Source organism: Eschrichtius robustus, chromosome 13 (genome assembly GCF_028021215.1).
Source record: "Eschrichtius robustus isolate mEscRob2 chromosome 13, mEscRob2.pri, whole genome shotgun sequence".
NCBI lineage: Eukaryota > Metazoa > Chordata > Mammalia > Artiodactyla > Eschrichtiidae > Eschrichtius > Eschrichtius robustus.
Genome location: NC_090836.1, coordinates 58688363 through 58708353, shown reverse-complemented (window position 1 = coordinate 58708353; position 19991 = coordinate 58688363). Strand labels below are relative to the sequence as shown.

Sequence of the window (19991 nt, the reverse complement as noted above, 5' to 3'; positions counted from 1 at the left end):
TTCTAATGCTGTGTTGTAGACTTTCCAAAGCTAAATATAAACTGCTTGTATTGCATGCTCCCTATGGCCTGTACTCTTGGCCCAGGAAAAACACTTGAGGCAAGGACTGTGCCTCCTTGGAATCCTCTACTAAGAACTGTACAAAGGCCACGACTCAACACCATGCCTTGCTCATCAATGTGTGTTAAGAGGCTAGTAAGTGAATTTGGGTGTCTAATCTGATCTTGCCCACGGCAATTTTGGAAAGTTTTGACCATGAATGCAAAGGGCCATCTCTGTCATGCTGCCTCACACCCAAGGTTTCTATATCTTAACTCAAGCCTTTCACCGCAGAGAAGACACTGCAGACCGTGAACTCCAGTCCGTTCAGGAAGGGAGATCTCATTACCCATGGCCCACAGACCGGACTATCAGCCTCCCATCAGGAGCAGCTTGAATGGCACTGGCTCACCCTGAACTTCTGCATTTGGCTTGTGGCCCTGAGGGGAGACTTTGCATGTTTGACTTTCTTGAGCTCTTCGCACATTTGTCTTTAACTAGTACACTGCTTGTGCACTTGGGAGAAATTACCTTTGAGCATTTCACCTTAACTGATCTTTTTTCCCCTGGCTTTTCTTTTTAGCCGTTTGCTGCCTTATTTTCAGCCTTCACCACAGAATTTGACTGGTGCATTCAACGTTCAACTTCCTTTTTTTTTTTTTTTTGCATTGACATTGCTGTTCTTCACGCCCCTTTGGTTTGCAGCATACCCTTTTCACCCTAATTTTGCTCAGTTTCCATTGTAAAAGCTGCATTTCCTCTCCAGTCTATCATCACCTCTGTAAACACCAAGTCTGGGTAAGTGAAACTGCTCTTCCCCGAGGCTGACCTCATTTTCCAGTGCCTCCGTTTCACAGGTTTCAGTCACATCTGCTTTATTGTCTCTGTGTCTTAGATGTGTGTCCAGATGAGCCCCAGAGATCTCCTCCAGGCCTCTGCATGCAGAGTGCTTGCGTGCTTAATATCCGCAAAGCCACCTTCGCTGCCTTGAGCGAGGAGACGCAGAGTCAGGCACGGCAGCAACGGATGTTCATCCTCCCAACACGGTATCAGGCAACATGTTTGGCCACTACAGTTGTCTCACAGCAGCTAATTCAGAAGCCAGCTCTGGCTGCCGTGCATCCTTAATGGGAAATGCCTCCAGTCCTACGCTTGCAATCAGGTCAACCAAAGGTTCACTTCCCAGCACATTTGGAAGAATGGCCTTCTTTTTAAAAGTTGGAAAAACTGAGTCAGAGAGAGGTGAAGATGAAGTTTACACATCTGTCAGCACCATCATGTCTCTTGTCTGTAATGGTGAATGGGATAGACAAGATTTCTAGAAACATGTATTTCATAAATGTGGACAAATTATTAAGGAAAAATATATTAATGTGAAATAATTTAACAGATGAATTACATGTAATTTGCATTTTTTGCAAGTAAATAATAGTAATATCTATTTGCTTAGCCTTATACAGCTAAAAAATGTTTCCCATATATGAGCTTAGAAAAAGCTCTTAACGTGCATGAATATGGGCATTCCCTGTTCACAGAATGATAAATAGAGTCATAGAGCGTGTCTGGGCCAAAGTTCCCGGGCGAGTGGGTGCCAGAATCAGGACTAAAACCCTGCCTTCTAACCAGAGACCAGCTCCTCTTTATTCCCTCCTGCTGCTGTGAGCAGGAAGGGGATACGGGAACTTCATGTCGAGAGCCTGGATTAAGTGACATTTCACTTCATGGAGAAGTCTTCCTAGAGGCATTTGAGAAGTTCTAGGGAACCTTGTTATTTTGAGACAATATGTTTTCTTCAAACCAAGGAACACCATTTGAGGACGTTTAGTGAATGAAGTTCTGGGGAAAGCCCAGTGGTAGCAGGAGTGGTGGTGGAGGACTTTCCCCACTTGTCATCTTCCATTTACATTTAGATAAGGCCTGGTGGAGAACTGTATAGCCAGTTGCAGGATAAGTTTGAGTTGGTGTGATCTGAAACGCAGCCAGTTCCTCTCTTTCTAAAAGGCAGAGGCACGGTATCTAAGACTGGTATCTTGAAATGTATGTGAGAACCTTCTAGCCCTGAGAGTTCCCATCAGGCTAGGAGGTCACAGCTCTTCTAACATGAACCGCAGCTCCGCAATCAGTATAAAAGTCTACAATTACGACCATTCTTTGGAATCCTCTCAGCCAACGAGGACATTCCTTGGCTGGCTTAGAAAAACCAGTGCAGATTTGCACTGGGAAAGAAATGCAGTCTGGAAGAATGGCCAATGATTTACAGATTAAGTTTCCTATTAACTAAGAAAGAATAAGGAAAGGAGGTTTAAAAACCATTCTGCCACCGCTGTGAAAATGTTTACAGGAGAAGCAGTGTGAGTGAGAAGGTGGGGAGGTGGCAGAAGCGCTGAATGGGACACAGAATTGAATGGTGGAACCAGGAGTGACCTGGCATCGTCATCGGGATCCCTTAGGTCTTCATAGCAGTTGTGACTTTCCGAGGTGATTCAGTACTTACTATCTCAATGGGTTAAAAATTATAAAAGACTCGGTGGGTTCAGGCAGAGAGGCACCATTTCCATCTTAGATAAAGACACTGAGTTTCGGCGAGGTTAGGCGTTTTATCCAGGCAAGTCCGAAGTGGATGAGCAGCCTCCCGATTTCGAGGCCTGATTTCTGATTGCCACTAGGCGCCTGCCTCACCACAGAAGGAGAAAGTCTTGACCCATAACCTGGGGAAACGGGATTGCCCGAGTGAGGCGTGAGGAGGTGGAGTTTCTCTAACTGCTCCTCAGAGAAGGATGCTGAGTGGGGAAGACAATGGCTGGCAGGCCTGGTGCCAGGGACTCTGGGAGGAAGGGGCTGGAGAGGTCCAGGAGAAACATGGGCAGGAACTGGACTGAGACAGCGTTTGAAAGATGAACGGGGAGATGGAAGTTCGGAGATGGAAAGGAAAAGGCCAGCTGCAGCAGCTGACAACGGAAAGGCAACGGCCTGTGGAAAATAACTCAGAGACTTCCTGCTTCTGAAGCCAGTGCTATGCTGTCATAGCCCACTGCTCCTGGCAGGTAAGTCCATTCTCTTGGGTAGGAACTGCTTTACAATTTCAGCAGAGATGCCTAACGACTCCAACACCCATAACTGTTAAGCAGCATGTTCGTCTCACACCAACAGGTGACATGGAGAGATGCCTTGTGCCAGGCGTGTCAGGGGCCAGGAGGGCCCAGAACTCCTGACTCGGGTGTCAGAGTAGGTGTCGAAGGCCTGCCCCGTGCTCACCTCCTGGATATTCTGCTTCGCCCGGCTGTCAGAGGGATGCATAATTGTCCCCATCACTTTCATGTTGCCACAGACAACCAGGGCTTCGTCCGGTGCATCTGTGTTTATGCCCACTCGACCATGACAAACAACAGATTCTGGAACTTGTCCTCGCTGCCATAATGCATCAATGTCATTTTCAAATTGCCCAGGGTTGGAGGCCTGGAGAAAATACATAAATATATTACAGTTAAAGTTATAGATGCAGGAATAGATGATCGCTTTATTCCTCAAAGGAAAACAGAATGTTAGCCAAGTCTTTCACTTGAGAATCACATGTTGGATGGGACACTCTGACATATCCGAATAACTGTGACCCCAGGAGAGCCAGGGAGGCTCCCCTATCTGTTCTGCCCCCCACCAGCAGAAGCTCAGCATGTCATGGTTTGCAATGTCCAGTCTCTATATGGAATTGAGAATGTATCAGTTATAATAGGTGGATGATAAGGAAGAAGAAGAAAACTCAAAATGAGTATTTTTTCAGGGAGAATAATAATAATGATTTAAAACCAGAATATTACATCAGAAAATATTACAAGTTTATTAAAGCTCAGATAATTTCAGAAAAACCCTTGCATTTAGCTAGCCCTTCCATAGTTTCAAAACACCTTCATGTTTATGATTTCATACACAGTTGACAAGCAAATGACAATACAAATATATTTAATACACCTCAGCTATTCCCTAAACACAGATGATTCTGACAGAAGAACTGTAACAGCTGCATTTGTTGTGTGCTAATCCACACCCCAATTCTATGAGATAAGACCATTATCTTCCTTTTACTGACGCTGAGACTCTGAAAGAATAAACAAATTGCCCAAGGCCACAAAGTTAATAAGTTCCAGAGCTGCGATTATGCTTCCTTTGATTATTAGATAATGATTCTAACTTTGAGTTTTGTGGTATTGCCTAAAAAACCCCTGGCTAAATTCAGTCTTCAAAGAGAATCCAAGTGAATCTATTAGACTAGAGAAAGTTCTGGAGATTTTACTGTTAAATAAATTTTTTTGCCAAAGAATTCTCCACTGTACTGCCTTCCCTCCTCCCCATTTCCCCGTTGCCACTGAATATATTTCCACATATCTTTAAGTAGGGATCTATGAATCCATCAAAATCCTCACAACGAAATTAATTTGTTTTTTAAATTATGACCTATCCTTCTCTTACTCTCTTGGTATTATTTGAATGTTTTTACCATAGGCATGTGTTACCAATTTACAAATAATAATTAAAAGAAATCTCAAAGTTTAGATCTAAGTTTGGGTTCAGTTAAAAAACTTAGGTGTGTGCAACTTCCTGTTTCATTCCTACCTGTCTGAACCCTGAGCTGCTTGGAAGACTCAACTATTGACACTGGATAGACAAAAGCAGGGAAAGAATATAAAGTAACAACTTTGAACATTATTTTGTGTGAATTCACTTGAACAAAGAGCTTTTCTGCAAGATCCCTAGAGCCTCCTTGGTTGTGAATGGCAAATTGGCTTTGACTCAAATCCTTTTATAGCGAGCAATCAACTAAATCCAAAGGTATGCCATATAAAATGTTGATGTATTTTCCTCTGCTCTGAACATAATGAGCCACTTCAAGGAAACAGAATAGGACAGTGATGGATTTTCTTTTTCTTAATGAGCTTTGGGATAATTATTATCCTGTTTGTACCCTGACAGTACTGGAATGGCAGATATAAGTAGATTCGATTTTGGGGAACAATTACAACCATCTCACTTGGATTTCATCAAATGAAAACTCAAATCCCTAAAACATGTTCAAATCATTTTGGAAAGGGTCACAGATCTACAACGTTTTAAATATAGAGCCCTAAGGAGGAGTCCTCATCAGTAATGGGAAATGTTATTATAAAGTGTGTGAACTTACTTCCCTTCTCTGGTATCCAGAATGTTAATGGGTCAAAGCAAACTGAAATGGAATCACAGAAAAACATTCTGGAGTCATGAAGTTGTGTTCAGATGTGGCCCAATAGTGGTTGATTGCTATCAAACATCAGAATGAATTAAAGTTTCTAAAATACTTTTATTATTTATCCCACAGCCTCATATATTTAGGGAAGACCCGAACATTCTAGTCTATGTTGTGACACAAACTAGCTGTGTGACTTTGGGACAGTTACTTAACCTTTCTGTACCAGTTTTCTCCCCTGAAGAATAAAGATAATAGTGTCTTCTTTACCTATCTCATGGGGTTGTGGGAATTAAATGAAATCACGTATGCATGAACACTTCGTAAAAATGAGGATGAACAGTCTCAAGTTCATCCTCCACACACTCTGCTGTGCAGAGTAACAACCATTCAACCTACAGTCAATGAATCTGCTCTCCTCAGTGACGCATCTACAGAGCTGCACAATTCCGAGGGAACTCTGTTCACAAAGAATGCAATGTAAATGGTGCCCCCTGCAGATGCCTGGAATAGGAAACACTAGTAGTAATTTGAGGCCATTCAAGTTTGGAATGGAAAGCTGGAATTTCTTTGCTTTACCATTGTTCGGGCTTCTAAAGAGGAGTCAAAGAGCATAATAGGAAAGCTTGAGCTGAGGAAGGCCGTTCATAGGAAATTCATTCTTGTACCTTTTGAAAAGACTATCGAAAATGGGCCTAGAAATGCTATCTACCGATGCTACTCTAAGTGTGGTCCACAGGCCAGCAGTATCAGCGTCTCCAGGAAGCTTGTTAGAAATGCATATTCTCAGACATCTCCAACCCACTGAATCAAAAATTGTGGAGGTGGGACCCAGGTATCTGTGTTTTCACAAGCTCTCCAGGGTATTCTTATTCTCCATAAAGTTTAAGAAGGACTTCTTTATGTCATACACTACTTCCATGCTACTATGAAAGGGGTCATGAGTTACCCCTTCCATTGTTAGTAGACGGTTCTGTTGAATCCCAACTGCAGAGTGAAACGGACATTGCTCCACACACTGATCCCTTTGGGTAAATAAAAATTCAACTGAACTCCAGAAGAGGGGTGTGTGTGTGTGTGTGTGTCTGTGTGTGTGTGTCTGTGTGTGTGTGTGTGTGTGTGTGTAGCTCTAGTGTGTTGGGAGGGGGAAGGGAGATTTGTGGTCAGAAATGGGCAAGAGCCAGTGAAAACTGAGATGGTACCTGAAATGGCTCTGCTCTCCCCCAATACCTTGCCATCCTTGCAACTGCATTGCTTCCCTTGTCTCTCCTGACCCTTGGTGTTGGTTTCCCACCTTCATGACCCTGCGGTTGCAGAGCAATAAGGGAGGACTTTTGGGGGACCTGCCCATTTCTATTATTCTGGAAAATAACTGGAATAATTTATTAGTTTTCAAAACTAGGAAACCCTGGCGTGTCTTTGAAAGGCAGACAAAAATAATCATCCCTCCTGCTTGCAACACTTCAAACCAGGTTTAATTATGTGTTTTAGAAGAAAAGTAGAGCTGAAGGAAAGCCTAGTCATTAACAAGGAGAATCTGAAGGAATCCTGCTGGGGAATGCTCCCCAAAGCAAAGACCTGGGAAATAAATCTGTTCTTTGGAGTAAATTTTAATTTCCATTAAATTGGTCAGTTTATACAGTATGGGACCAAAATATATTTCCAAAGCTGTTTTGATTGACAACCCGGATGAATAATTGCTGGGTCCTGCCCACCATCCTCTCTCCAAGGAGAATTCTGACAAGCCTGGTCTCCTGAACCCCTCCTGGAGCCCTGAAATTCATCTACTCCAGCCTTCATACAATTGCCCTTATGTTAACTTCTGCTATGAGGAGAAATGACTCTTAGGTCTCAAAATGAATCTGGATCTGCTGAATGCAATTTGCAGGTCTCCATGTAATGTGGTCAGGTCTTGCGGTGTCTTAATTGTCACGTTTTTCTTCTTCATTCTAGAACTCAAACTAACAGACCCAGACCATGACCCAAGAGGGCACATCTAGCTTTTTTATAGAATGTAGACTGGACTGCCCTCTGCTCAACCCATGACACATATACCTGCTTAGTGCCCTCTAGAATCTCAGGGGCAAGAAGTGTGCTCTGGGGACATTTCTAAAACTCACTGATTCAACCAATAATGCCATTTCTTAAATTCAGTTTTTCTCTTGGTTGGTTTAAACATTATATGATTAAACAAACTCAAAAGTCTGCATTCATTTTCACTCAGCATTTTGGGGTTAGAATGAAATAATATCAGTAAGATACTTCCAGTTTGAGGGGAAGATATTATTACTATCATTTTTTCCTCATTCTTAAGGTAACCCTTGTGTTACCCAGCACACATATAGAATAGGGTATTCTCTTTAGCCAAAAATTATGGCTGGAAGAAAGCCATTGAATCTGGAATGCAATCATTTTTTTAAAATAAAAACGTAGTGAATAATATGATACCAAATCTATACTAATTTTGTTTTTTTTTTTAGTATTCATACTTAACATAAATTGCAGAAACTTTCAACTTCTCAAAGTCATCATTATGAGTGAAATTATTGTGCTTTGGATACGAGAAGGTGCCCATTAACAGAGAGTTCCAGTAACAGAAGGTCCAGGGGTGTGGCCCCTCTCACGATGCTGCTGTGTAGACCTGCACGGCAGCCAAAGTATAGCTTTGCAGGGGCTGTCAGCAGGAAATGGAGAAACCTCAACACCAGGTAAATTATTTAAAGTATGCAGGTGACTAGCAGACTGCCTGACTCAAGCATGAATTCCACAGCTCAGAGAGGCACTTTCATGATATCCAATCTACCCTAACTCTGAAAAGAAAGGCATTGTCTGTCTTTATTCCTTCCTGTGAGGAATCGGAAAAAGTAAGCAACCTAGGTTTCCAGACTTGACTTAAATCGGATTTGTTAGCGCAGCAAAGCAATCCCAGATTACATCAGGTAAGGCGTCAAAGACCACTCTGACCCCTTCTGAGGGAAGGGCAGGAACCTCTGCCTTTGGCTCATGACCAAAGGAGGGGACCCCACCTGCCTTTGCCCCAAAGGAGGCTGTTTTGCCGCAGCTTAGATCAGGCCCCATAAAAACACAGCCCAGGGCGTGCATGCTGGCAGGCACATAGCCGGCCCTCACCATCAGTGTTTTACCTCATTTCCATCATTACTTTACTTCCATTGAAACTCTGAGACGCAGTGTCAAGAGTTCCGCTAATAGATGGCTTATTTTTTATTGACTAGAAGAATTACACAGAGGGTCCTTTGTTTCAGAATAGCTCAAGGCAAGCAAGGGAAGACTCACTTCCCCAGATGGGCAGATCTTGTCCCCAGGCCGAAGTTTAACAGCGATGTAAGTGGACGTGCCCATCGTAAACCATTTTCCCTACTGGAGTGTGCATGTCCCCCTGTGCCACTTCAAAGATCTGTAACAAAGCAGTCCCTCCCAGGGCTGCGAGGCCTGTGGTTACCTGTTACCTCATGCCCCTGGCATTCTCTGTGCTGGCCAGCCTGGCCCCTCACAGATGCAGCTACAGCTGCCAACAGCTTTATGTTTTTGTGGCTGCCAAGACTCCCGTCCACAGCTGTGACCAATCATTCATTCAGCTAAACGTGCTGAGCCATTACTACGTGCTGCGCAGTGGCCCAGATGTCCCCGGGGTCACCAATCACTTTGGGGCATGGAACGCCTTCCTACCTCTTTCCCTACCCTGTGGGCTTTGGGGTCAGAGGAACTGGTTTATAACCCGGGCTCCATCATTTATCAGCTTTGTGCTCATGGATGACTTTCTCTTCCTCCTAAGCCTGAGCTCCTTTGGGTATAAAGAATGTAATGTAAAAATGAAACAATGTAAAATGATGTCATATAGAAATTATTTAGCCCAGTGCCTAGAACATACTGTAAAAACCAGGGTTTCTCAACTGCAGCACTGCTGGCGTTTGGGGAGGGATAACTGTTGTGGGGACTGTCCTGTGCATCATAAGGTGTTGAGCAGCATCCCTGGCTTTTATCCACTAGATGCCAGTAGCACCCCCACTTGTGACAACCAAAACTGTCTGCAGACATTGCCAAATGACCCTTGGGAGACAAAAGTTCTGGTTGAGAGCCACTGCGTAAACACTAAAAATAACAGTATCTGCTATTGCTATCATTATCTTTGTCATCACTGGCAATTAAGAAACTGCATACTTCATGCATTCCACTGAATATGCAAAGTCTACTTACAGGTGAAAAAGCATGTGGGATCCAGAAAAGTCAAAGAACTGAGCTTACCCTTACAATGATCCGTTCAGAGACGTGAGCAGACAACAGGTAGAACTGGTCTTGGTTAGCAGCATACAGTCCGACCACCAACATGAAGTATCTAGTTCAGAAATAGCAGACCAATGCCAACACATCAGGAAACAGAGACATAATTTGTGCAATCGAATGCCACCCGACAGTTAATAGTGAATTTACCCAGATGGGTTTGCGTATTTAAAGATTTTCTCTTCTGCTCTAAGTTGCCCCTCCTGCGAAACCAGAGAGGAGGTGATTCACTCGCTGTTGTCCTGGGTCTGCCCTTTGCCCGGCTTGAGGGATGTGTGAGCTGTTTTGCAGGCCCAAAGCAGCCTTCACTGAGCAGACATCCTGCTGGGGGCCTGGGATCAGCCCATCTGCGCTGGCCTGGTGCAGACCTTACTCTGCTGCATTCCTGGGCCCTCCACACAGCACTGCTCCCGCACACTTGCACAACAGAAAGCCACCTTCCAGGTCCCCTCATCCAGAGCCATCCAAGCCACACATCCTAGGCCATAATGGATGGTGACCCAGCAGGGCTTGCCCAGCCACACAGGCTCCTTCCCGCCCTGATCTGCTCTTGGCCATGGAAACTGCACCTTTCACATCCTCTGGCCATGACTTTAGTCAAAGACCAGAACCCTCCCTTCCGATTGTTATCAAGGCAACGTTCCTCACTGTGATTTTAATTGCTTCTTCATGTGTACCATTAATGAGACATTTTTAAGATTAGACTATTTCTTTCTGTTTTTTTATAAAGCATGATGCATTTTTAAAAAAAATTTTATCAAGAGGGAAGAGAAATGGGAACATATTGTATATGTATAACTGATTCACTTTGTTATAAAGCAGAAGCTAACACACCATTGTAAGGCAATTATACTTCAATAAAGATGTTTAAAAAAAAAAAAAAATTTTATCAGAGTATAGTTGATTTACAATGTTGTGTTAGTTTCAGGTGTACAGCAAAGTGAATCAGTTCTACATTTACATATGTCCACTCTGTTTTAGATTCTTTTCCCATATAGGTCATTACAGTGTACTGAGTAGAGTTCCCTGTGCTATACAGTTAGGTCCTTATTAGACCATTTCTTGAAAGTCAAAATAAAAACTATTCCTATCAGAAAAGCTTTTGCTTTAAGAACTGCATAAAAAAAAAAAAAAAAAAAAAAAACACTTCACCAACTTCTGTAACACTCTGAAGTCTCTAATCCCTAGAGGGCAAGAGTTCTCCCCTTTATCTAAAGCAGGTCAGTAATAGTAGTAATTGTTATGATGATGATGATGATTAGCCATCACCTACTGGGTGCTCAAAATGTGCCATGCACTGGGCTAAGCAGTTTACCTACATTATTTCATTTAGCACCCCGAAACAACCAAAATATGGATATTGTCCCCATTTTACAGAATAGGAAACCTCAGAGAGGTTAAGTTCCATGCTCAGGGTCACCCAGCTAGTAAATGGCAGTATGAAATATTCAAACTCAATTCCCTCCAACTCCAAAACCTATGTTCTAAAACCAGTGGTTCTTAAACTTGCATGCATCAAATCACCTGGGGGCTTGTTAAAATATAGATTGCTGGACCCCACCCCGAGTTGTTGATCCCGTAGGTTCTCGGTGAGGCCTGACAACTTGCATTTCTAATACGTGTCCAGGTGATGCCATCTCTGCTAGTCCTGGGACCACATTATGAGAACCACAGGTATAAATCATTAATGCAAATTTATTTTCTTTTCAAAAAAATGCTACAGCAGAGCTGCAGGGCTCGGGTCATTAAACTAGTGGCCAGCACACGGAATTCAAGAAATGCAGTCAATCCTCAACCCGCGGCCAGCCTTGAGACATGAACATATGGTCCCTCTAGAGGATCAGGGAGAGAATCAAGACAAGATGACTGGGCGCTGGGCAGGAGAGGAGGCATTGTGGGCAGTGAGGATGGAAGAAGAAAGATGTCTAAGGGTAAATGAGATGGGTCAACAAACGGAAGGAGTCAGAGAAGGGAGGGAAGCAACTGAGGGAGGCCCGGCCTGCCGGCTGGTAGGACCAAGAGGATCAGAGGGGCCGCTGGAGGGCCCTGGGCCGTCAGGTAACGTAACCAGCCAGCCTGAGGCATACACACCACACCAGTACCTCTGGTCAGGGTTTGGCTTTCCCTTCTTTCTCATGTTATTTGCCGTGGTTTCGCTGAAGTGTAACCGGCCCAGCGTTACTTTGGTTACCTGGTCGGCCAACAGGTTGATTCTAAAACAAACAACAAAAATACCGAGAGACTGTAAGAGAACACAGAGTCTTTGATCATATGGGACTCATTCTTAGCTCCTCAGGTATGTTCAGTCCCCCGCTCTCATCACACTGTGCAGGACACTGATTTTTAGTAAATTTAGTAAACACTGATTTTAAGTACCCACAGCCTGGTCAGGAATGGCTGCCAGGGATTAATTCTTGAATAGTTAGAAACGTTCATCCAGCAGCAGCTCAAGCCCGGAGTTTCGGACTCTTAAGGGTCACACACTCTCCCACAGACAGGCTCTCTGACCGCGACAACAGGAGAAAAGCTGTTTCACCTGTGCCACGGTTGCTAGAGCACTCGCCTCCTGACTGAAGCGGTTCCTCTAGGTTCCTCACGAACTCCTTCGCATCTCCTTCACGTATTTGCCCTCTCCTGACCTGGCTGTGGAAGGCAGCGTGCTCCTGAGGAAGAGCACACACAGCCTTGCAGCGAGGGAGACCCGGATGCACCAGGCAAGATCAGCGCTGTCTGTACTGCGGCTCCTGCTTGAGCTTCAGGCTGAGCTCCCGCTGGCCTGTCCAGGCTGTAAGACCATCTTCTTCCCCCAAATAGGATTGACTCAGGGTCAAATCATCCCAGCCAAATCAGTCGAAAAGCAAATCCCATTCATTCTATAGGGCAACCTCTTGCTTTACTGCCATATTGCTTTGGACCACCGCATTGTTTTGAATAATCCCAGTCCTGTATGCTTTCTATTTTGGAACCCATTAGGCAATCTATCAACACTGCTTTAAAAAACAAACAAGAAAAAATGAATTGTAAGCACAGCATGGATCCAGAACCTTGAAATCAATTCAATCAGCATCACGCTGATTTAAATGAAAAATTAAAAGGAAGATCTAATCATAATCTATCTCCAGGAACCCAAGTTGTTAGCAAGGTTGTCAGTAATAAATGATCACATAAATAATGATGACCTTAAAGTGGAGCTTTTTATAAGACTTTTTTTGCGATTATTTCAATGTATTTTACCTACTTTTGTTGATAAGCATGTGTTCATAATATTAACATATTATTACTAATTTAGATCCTACAGCAGAATTCATTTTAAATAAACAAAATAAATTTGGCAATAGGCCTTCTTCCCAAAACATTCACAAGGGAATTCAGAAAAGAAATTCTTACTTAACAGGATTGAAAATCTTTTTGCTTCTATCTGCTTGGGACTGTTCAATAGCAATTATTTGATTGGTGGCCTCTACCTGTGTAGAACAACAAAAAGTAATTACTTAATAATTAATTTCTTTATTAATTAAAAAGTTCATTAGTAAATAATTTTCAAATACTTAAAGTTTCCCAAGGCATCATGTTAGGCACTTTGCAGGAGGGGCAAGTCGCTGAAGGGATGTAGGGCACCTTAAAGCAGTGTGTTACTGGTGAGAAAAGAAAGAAATACCTGTAGAACTAAACAAAGAAACACAGGACAACAGAGGATTTCAGGTAAACAGGGAATACAGAGTGGACTAGTAAAACACAGGAGCAAGGCAGCTCAAAGGATACATGTACTCATTCATTCATTCATTCTGTCATTCATTTTATAATTACTTGTTGAGCACCTGCTGTGCGCCAGGCATTGCTCTAGGCATCAGAGGTGAGAAGACGAGACTAACAGAAAGCCCAGCCCTTGCAGAGCTTGTATTCTAATAAGAAGAAACAACAGAAAACAATAAAATAAATAAAATATAGGAATGGCATTTATTCAGTAGTTGCTACAAACTCTTGTTATTAGTGAAGAGAGTGGCAAGGGCCTGGTGAGATCTGCCCTATCATATATGGCTTGTAGGTATTTGCATAGTAACAAGTCTTTCCGGAAAGCAACTGGGCCACCAACATCAAGTGTTTTAATACCGATCGTATGTTCCATGTGTAACCCCTCTTGTGGAATTTATCCTCATACAAGGATGGATGTACCTGGCTGTCCACTGCAGTTTTATCAATGACAATAAAAAATTGGAAATAAACAAAATTTACTATAATACAGGAATTAATACGGTAGTATCTCGATATAATGGAAAACCATATCATCTTTGTAAATAATATTTTATAGACTTTAATATTATATAATGCCATTTTCACAATATAATATTACCAATATGAGATTAATTTTAATAATAGAAAAAAATGAGGAAAAACTAGGCTACCAAGTGGTGGATCCCAAATACGAATGAATTTTCTCTCTTCCTCATACTTTTCTATTATGTTCACAATGGACTCATATTAATTCCATAATCAGAAAAATATACTTTGTTATTGTTTGTTGTTTGTTTTATTCTGGTTTGGTTTGGATTGGTTTTCTTTTAGAGCTTGGTTTGGAGCAAGATCAGCTGATGTGTTCAGCAGTCAAGCCCCACTTTGGGAGACTCAGTGCCTGAGCCCAGGTCAGAAAAAAAATATGCAGATAATGGATGTTCCTCACCCTAAGGAGCTGGATCTGAGGCAATAATGTAATAAATACTCGTTGATCGCTCAGCAGTCATCCTACCTGCTTTCTAATCCCAGCTCTAGCATTTAATATTTTGGATGAACTGTGTGACTTTACTGGGCCTGGTTTTCCCCTCTGTTAAACTAGAAAAGAGGGGGCATTGACTAGATTAGCTTGGCTTTTTTAAGTTAGAGACCTCTTTGAGAGTTCGGTGAACACTATGAACTTACTGCATGTGAAAATGCACCAGCATCAAAAGTAATAAAATAACTACACTCAGCAAAAGAAATGCAAGATTTATACACTAAAAAACTTTAAAACTGTAGTTTGAAGTGAGGTTCTGCCAGATTCTGAGCCCAGGTTTAAGAAATCGGCAGCTTCCATTTCCTGTGTCTTGGAGCATTTATTCTTAGAAGCCCTCCGCCATGCTGCGAGGAAGCACAAGCTGTCCTACAGAGAAATCTACATGGAGAAGAGCCAAGGCCTCCCAGCTACAGCCCCCTGTGAGCTCCTGGCTGATGGCCAGCACAGACTTGACAGACACGTCAGTGAGCCATCTTGGAAACTGGATCCAGGCCCAGATGAGCTGCCCCAGCTGATGACTCCTGAGCAGAGGTGAGCTGTCAGAGCCAAGCCCTGACCAAGTTGCAGATGTGTGACCCAAATCAATGACTGTTATTATTTTCAGTTGCTAAGTTTGGGGATAGATTGTTATGCAGCGACAGACAACTGGAACACTTAGTAAATGCTGGCTGAATTAAATTGAACTAAATAAAAGACTTACCTTAATCCCAAAAGCTTTCAAGTAAAACATTTCTATTGGCTTTGGACCCATTTGGGTTTTGACAAATTTTGGGCTTCCCCAAACTTGGATGTGGATGGTGATCTGAAAATGGTTCTTCTTTTGGCAAACAAAAGCTTCATCTGCTGGTGAAAAATTAAATCCTTTGTCTGTAACAACTCGATAGCCTATATCAGGTCTATGAAAAGTGGAAGCAAGAAACCGGTTTTACAAATATTTTCTACACATTTTCTTTCATGAACAATATTAATTATAATTATACAAATATTTCAGGAAAATATATTGTGGAAAGTACCTTTTGTTATATTTAATCAATTTTCGTTAATTTTCACCAAGGAAATGAAAATAGTATTTCAGAGTACAGCTGGCTCTCTCCCAGCTTTTTATGTTCACGAGGAAGAGGCACAATTCCTGCCAAATGGAAGCATTGTTTCCTCAGCCTGCCTTTTCCCTTTGTGCTCCCTAGACTTTTTTAATTTGACTCCACTGTACAATAGGAAGGCGTAGGCTAGAAGTTGAGAAGTTAGTACATTAATCAGACATACGAAATACCTGGGATAGAATTCATCTCTTTCCTCCTTAAAAAAAAATCTCTAATTTCATCAGCAACACCACACTCAAACGAATGAATGAATGCATATCACTCAGATGAATGAATGTTCAGCCTCCTGGTAGTCATATGGAAAAAGCAGACTGGTCAGAACTACCAGCAATAGCTTTAAACCAGAGTAACCAGAGCCAGTCAGACTACTGATTGAAAACATGTTTTCACTAAAGTATGGTCATTTCCTTTTTATCTTCCTGATCTGATAATAGCACTGAATACCTACTATGCTGTTTACTTCTGCAAGAAAAAAAAAATGGGATGATGGTGGGGTGGCTGATCAGACTGTTGCTTTATTTGTTTTATCAAATCATTTTCAATAGCAATACTTTGTGTATTATATGTTTATTTAAATACTTTTAAATGTTAATAAAAATAAAACCTATTAAACGTGTAACATTATCAAGTAGAGAAGAAAATATAAAAGTTGAAAACTCCTTTGGTAATTTTTTCCATATACGTTGTAGATATGGAACATGATTTTTAATGCATCAAGTTTCCTAAATGTTCCTCAGGAAGGGAGCTCCTTCCTCAGATAACACACAGAGGAGGGCAGTACTTAACTGCTTTGCTAGCTCTCTGTCACTCTGTGAATCTTTGCTTCCTGGGATCTCAATTTGGATGGCTGCCATTTAATGAAAAACATCGAGTTTCTAAATTTTCCTCTAATTTCAGAGACAGAAAATATGAATGGGTCTCCTGGGAAAAGAGGGTTTGTGTTCTTTGCAAGTTAAGCACCTCACCAATGGATCAACTCACTAGGTCACTGATTACCCTCAAGAAGCTGATCAAAGGCCCGACAACCACAGTGCCCGCCAGCAGCAAAGGGAAAGACCACTGAATGAAGGATTTGATAAAGACCACATGTCTTATGCCATCTGGGAACTTTATATTGACTCAGGTTTCTAGAACTAATCTGTAATTTGCTTGTGGAAAGGCTGGATGGATTGAATTGTATACATTTTACTACAGAGGGTAGTAAGAACTATCTTGGTTGAGAAAAATAAAAGGAAATATCTTTCTGTGATCTTCCATGTTTCACTGTCAAAAACTCTAAGGAAAGAAGGTAAGATTTGCAGCTCATATATGAGCATTAGCCCAAAATTTAGGGAGAGCTGTAAGCAGAAACTAAATGAACCCATACAGTTGAAGAGTATTCTGAATCTTAAACACAAATCTCTGGTTATAGAAACTATTCTACCTACCTAAGAGTAGCAATTCTGTTTTTGATATCAAAGGTTAATTATAAAGTCAACTAAACTGGCCTATTAAAAGCTCTTTTTAACACATGTTGTAAATATCATTCCCCCCAAAAAAAGATGTAATAAAATTTTAATCCCTTAACTTTATTGCTTTTAGGTTATTTAGGAAAATGATATTTTTGTAACAAGTTAGACATAATAATCTAAGAAGAGACAAGTGATTTTCTGTCTCAGTGATGTGAGTAGTGAATTCACGATGGCCTGAGTTCTAATCCAGAAGAATATTGCCTTCCTTTTTTGCTTAAGAAAAGTGAATTACGGCTAAGCATTCAAAATAAATCTGCCTCTACACCTTTGAGTTGATACTACTTGTGCTCTCCTTTTTTTCCAGATCAGTGGCGCATAGATTGGCTGTCCAAATAAACTTTAAAAACCTACTCAAGTAAGAAGAGAGATAAATGTTACCTTGAAAACTTGATCAACTCAAATACATACAGACTAGGAAGCATTACAGGCTTCAATTAAAATACTGTGTATATGTGTGACAGTTTCATACCTTGGTTCTCGTACTTAGGATAGAATATGGAAGAATCGCCAAAAAATCATCAAATGAAGGCTGACTCAAAACCAAGATCTATGGATCCTTCCTTTCTTTTTATATTGCACACAGTGGCAAAGATACAAGTTGTGACATTTCAATGAAACAAGTAGCAACTTGCTTCTTTTTGTCTCCTATTAAAGAAACCAACTCCCAAAGTCTGTTTAAATCCTTAGATTTTAGGGAAAAGATTTCTTCCGTCTAGTTCATCCAACATAAAAGTCCTAGTGATAAGTTTTGCTCTTAATGAAGCTATATTTGAGTTTGGAAAATACCCTGAAGACCCTCAGGTTTGTAGCCCAGCGTTTCTCATTTCATATTATGTTTATTAATTGAAAATCCTATTCTTTAACCATTAACACGCTTCAGTGTTTCAAGAAGGCATTTGTAATCAATGAAAATTCTAGAAGAGTTGGGTAGGTAAATTATATCCTAAGGAATAAAGAGAAGGCTTGAAGGATGTTTAAGAGCAATAATGCATAAGTCCACATTTATTTCTTGAAACTATAATGGCATAAGAATAGGATGAAAATTTTCCAGTTTAAGGATATTTTGTATGGTTTGATTTCAGTCTCTTAATATAAAGCCACCATCAGCTATGATCGCTGCAGGCTGTATTGACAATAAATTGACAATACTGATTTGCAGCATAGATGTTGGGGCAGCTAACAATTTAATGTGGCCCCCCAAAAGTATTCTATGGAATTTTTTACTAACTGCAGGATTAAATGTTAATGATTTGGGAAATCTCCATTTTCCAGCTTTTAGTTTAAACTGGGCATGTGATCTCAGAAAGATTCCCTCTTCCTCTATCATTTAGTGGGTAAATTATGAGTTAGAATTACAAGTCTGGATTCCTGAAGGCCAGAAACCCATGTCCCAACAATTTATTGTTAAAATGCAAAATATAAGGAGTAAGACACACTTTCTGACTGATGCATCCCATTTGGTCAGGGGTGGCATCAAAGCTCAAATACTTGGATTTAGTTTTGAGAGTTAGCACTGCCTTTCTCCCCTCATTCTCCAGCCAAGCACAGGGTTCCTAAGGCCACTTACAGTTTTTCATATTGACTGTTTAATAAACTATGCCAAGGAACGCTTCGGTATGGCTGCCACTTCAAAGCAGGAGAGCACTGGTCCACAAGCATCATGTTCTGTCTCTCACTGTCGTGGTCCTGCACTTCGCTGCTGTGACTCCTGCTTGTCACTGCAAAGAAATCGGTGCATTAAATCTTTCCTCCAAGGCTGTTTTTCGTAGACTCACAGACAGCTGCATGGAGCTAATGCATAGGCCATGTATGAGGCAGAGGGACCGTGTGGGGAGTGACAAGTGTTGGGAGGCAGGGGGCATGTGGCTGGCCTTGTTTCCTCATCTGTAAAATGAGCAGCTTGGGGTCAGTGATTCTAAGGTGCCGCGGCAAGCACTTGTTAGAAATTTTTCCCTCAGTATCTATCTACCCTATTTCTGTCACGGCATCTCCTCACTCCCAGTTTGTGTGATTCAGGTGAAGTCCTCTCCAAGCCCAAGGAGGGTAGGGGACGCAGGATTGATCAATCAAACTACAGCATTCACTATTTGCATCAGTAATTGCACCAGGTAGACACATGGCCTAATTCAATCCAAGCAAAGTGGATCTCAGCATTTTAGGGAAGACGGGTTCAAAGATGCTGATTCTTTTCCATGAGGTTTGAACCTATAAGTCACATCCCCAAGAGCTGCTGGCACCATTTTGGGACATGAGGGAAAAGCCTGTCTGGGAATGAAGCCAGCACGGCGGAAGGCAGAGTTGAGAATGAAGGGCACCCAGTCCTGATGGCATGATTTGAGTTCTGGGATCCACTCCTAAATCTTGGGTTACAGGAGCCAGTAAAGCCCCTCATTTTGACTTTTTGTTTGTTTTGTTTTTGCTTAAGGCAGTTGGAGGGTTTTTGTTTTCGTTTTTGGTTTTGTCCTTTGTTTCTTTGTTTTTGTTAATTGCAACCAATACACGCTAATCTATTATAGGTCCCTTGCGGCACCAAGATTCTGTGGTCTCTAGCTTTTTGAACTTAGATGAGTTATTTATTCACTTAGTGTCTTACTTCCCTCAACGGCAAAACGGAAATTGAAACAGGTGTCCTGCCCATCTTGCAACATCACACAAGCAGAGAAAATATCATAATACAAGTGAAAGGACTTTCAAAGCTAATACCAAGATAAAGTAACACAGAATATCTTGTTAGAAGGTAGTATTAACTATATGAAATTGCTACTTTTGTATATCAAAAATGGTCCAATAACAGCAATTTCACATGTGCAAGCCACTATTTTTGCATAATCCTTGCAAGTTGTTTGTCTAATTTGAGTTTGTCTAATTGTACCAAATGGTACAATTCAACCGCAGAAGAAGTTTATGTAAATTCCATTAGGATGTTTGCTGTTTCCCTTTTCTGTGAGCTCCCCTACCTTCACTCATGCCTGATATCAGGAGTGAAAGGGAAATTGTGTGTGTACATAAGATCAGGTGTCGGCTGTAAGCAACAACACAGGATATGACACCAGCTTCTA

At 41.6% G+C, this 19991-nt stretch overlaps 1 protein-coding gene across 1 annotated transcript in view; it reads right to left on the bottom strand.

Annotated features, from left to right (window-relative positions):
- The window catches only part of MYRFL (myelin regulatory factor like), a 121689-nt gene that overhangs the window by 42273 nt on the left and 59425 nt on the right, over positions 1-19991 (bottom strand). The window contains exons 6-11 of the mRNA XM_068561076.1: positions 18500-18650; positions 15022-15217; positions 12941-13017; positions 11656-11766; positions 9518-9608; positions 3295-3495 (exon numbers count right to left, since the gene is read on the bottom strand). Coding sequence (XP_068417177.1) covers positions 3295-3495; positions 9518-9608; positions 11656-11766; positions 12941-13017; positions 15022-15217; positions 18500-18650 — 827 coding nt within the window. The remainder of the gene's footprint in view (positions 1-3294; positions 3496-9517; positions 9609-11655; positions 11767-12940; positions 13018-15021; positions 15218-18499; positions 18651-19991) is intronic.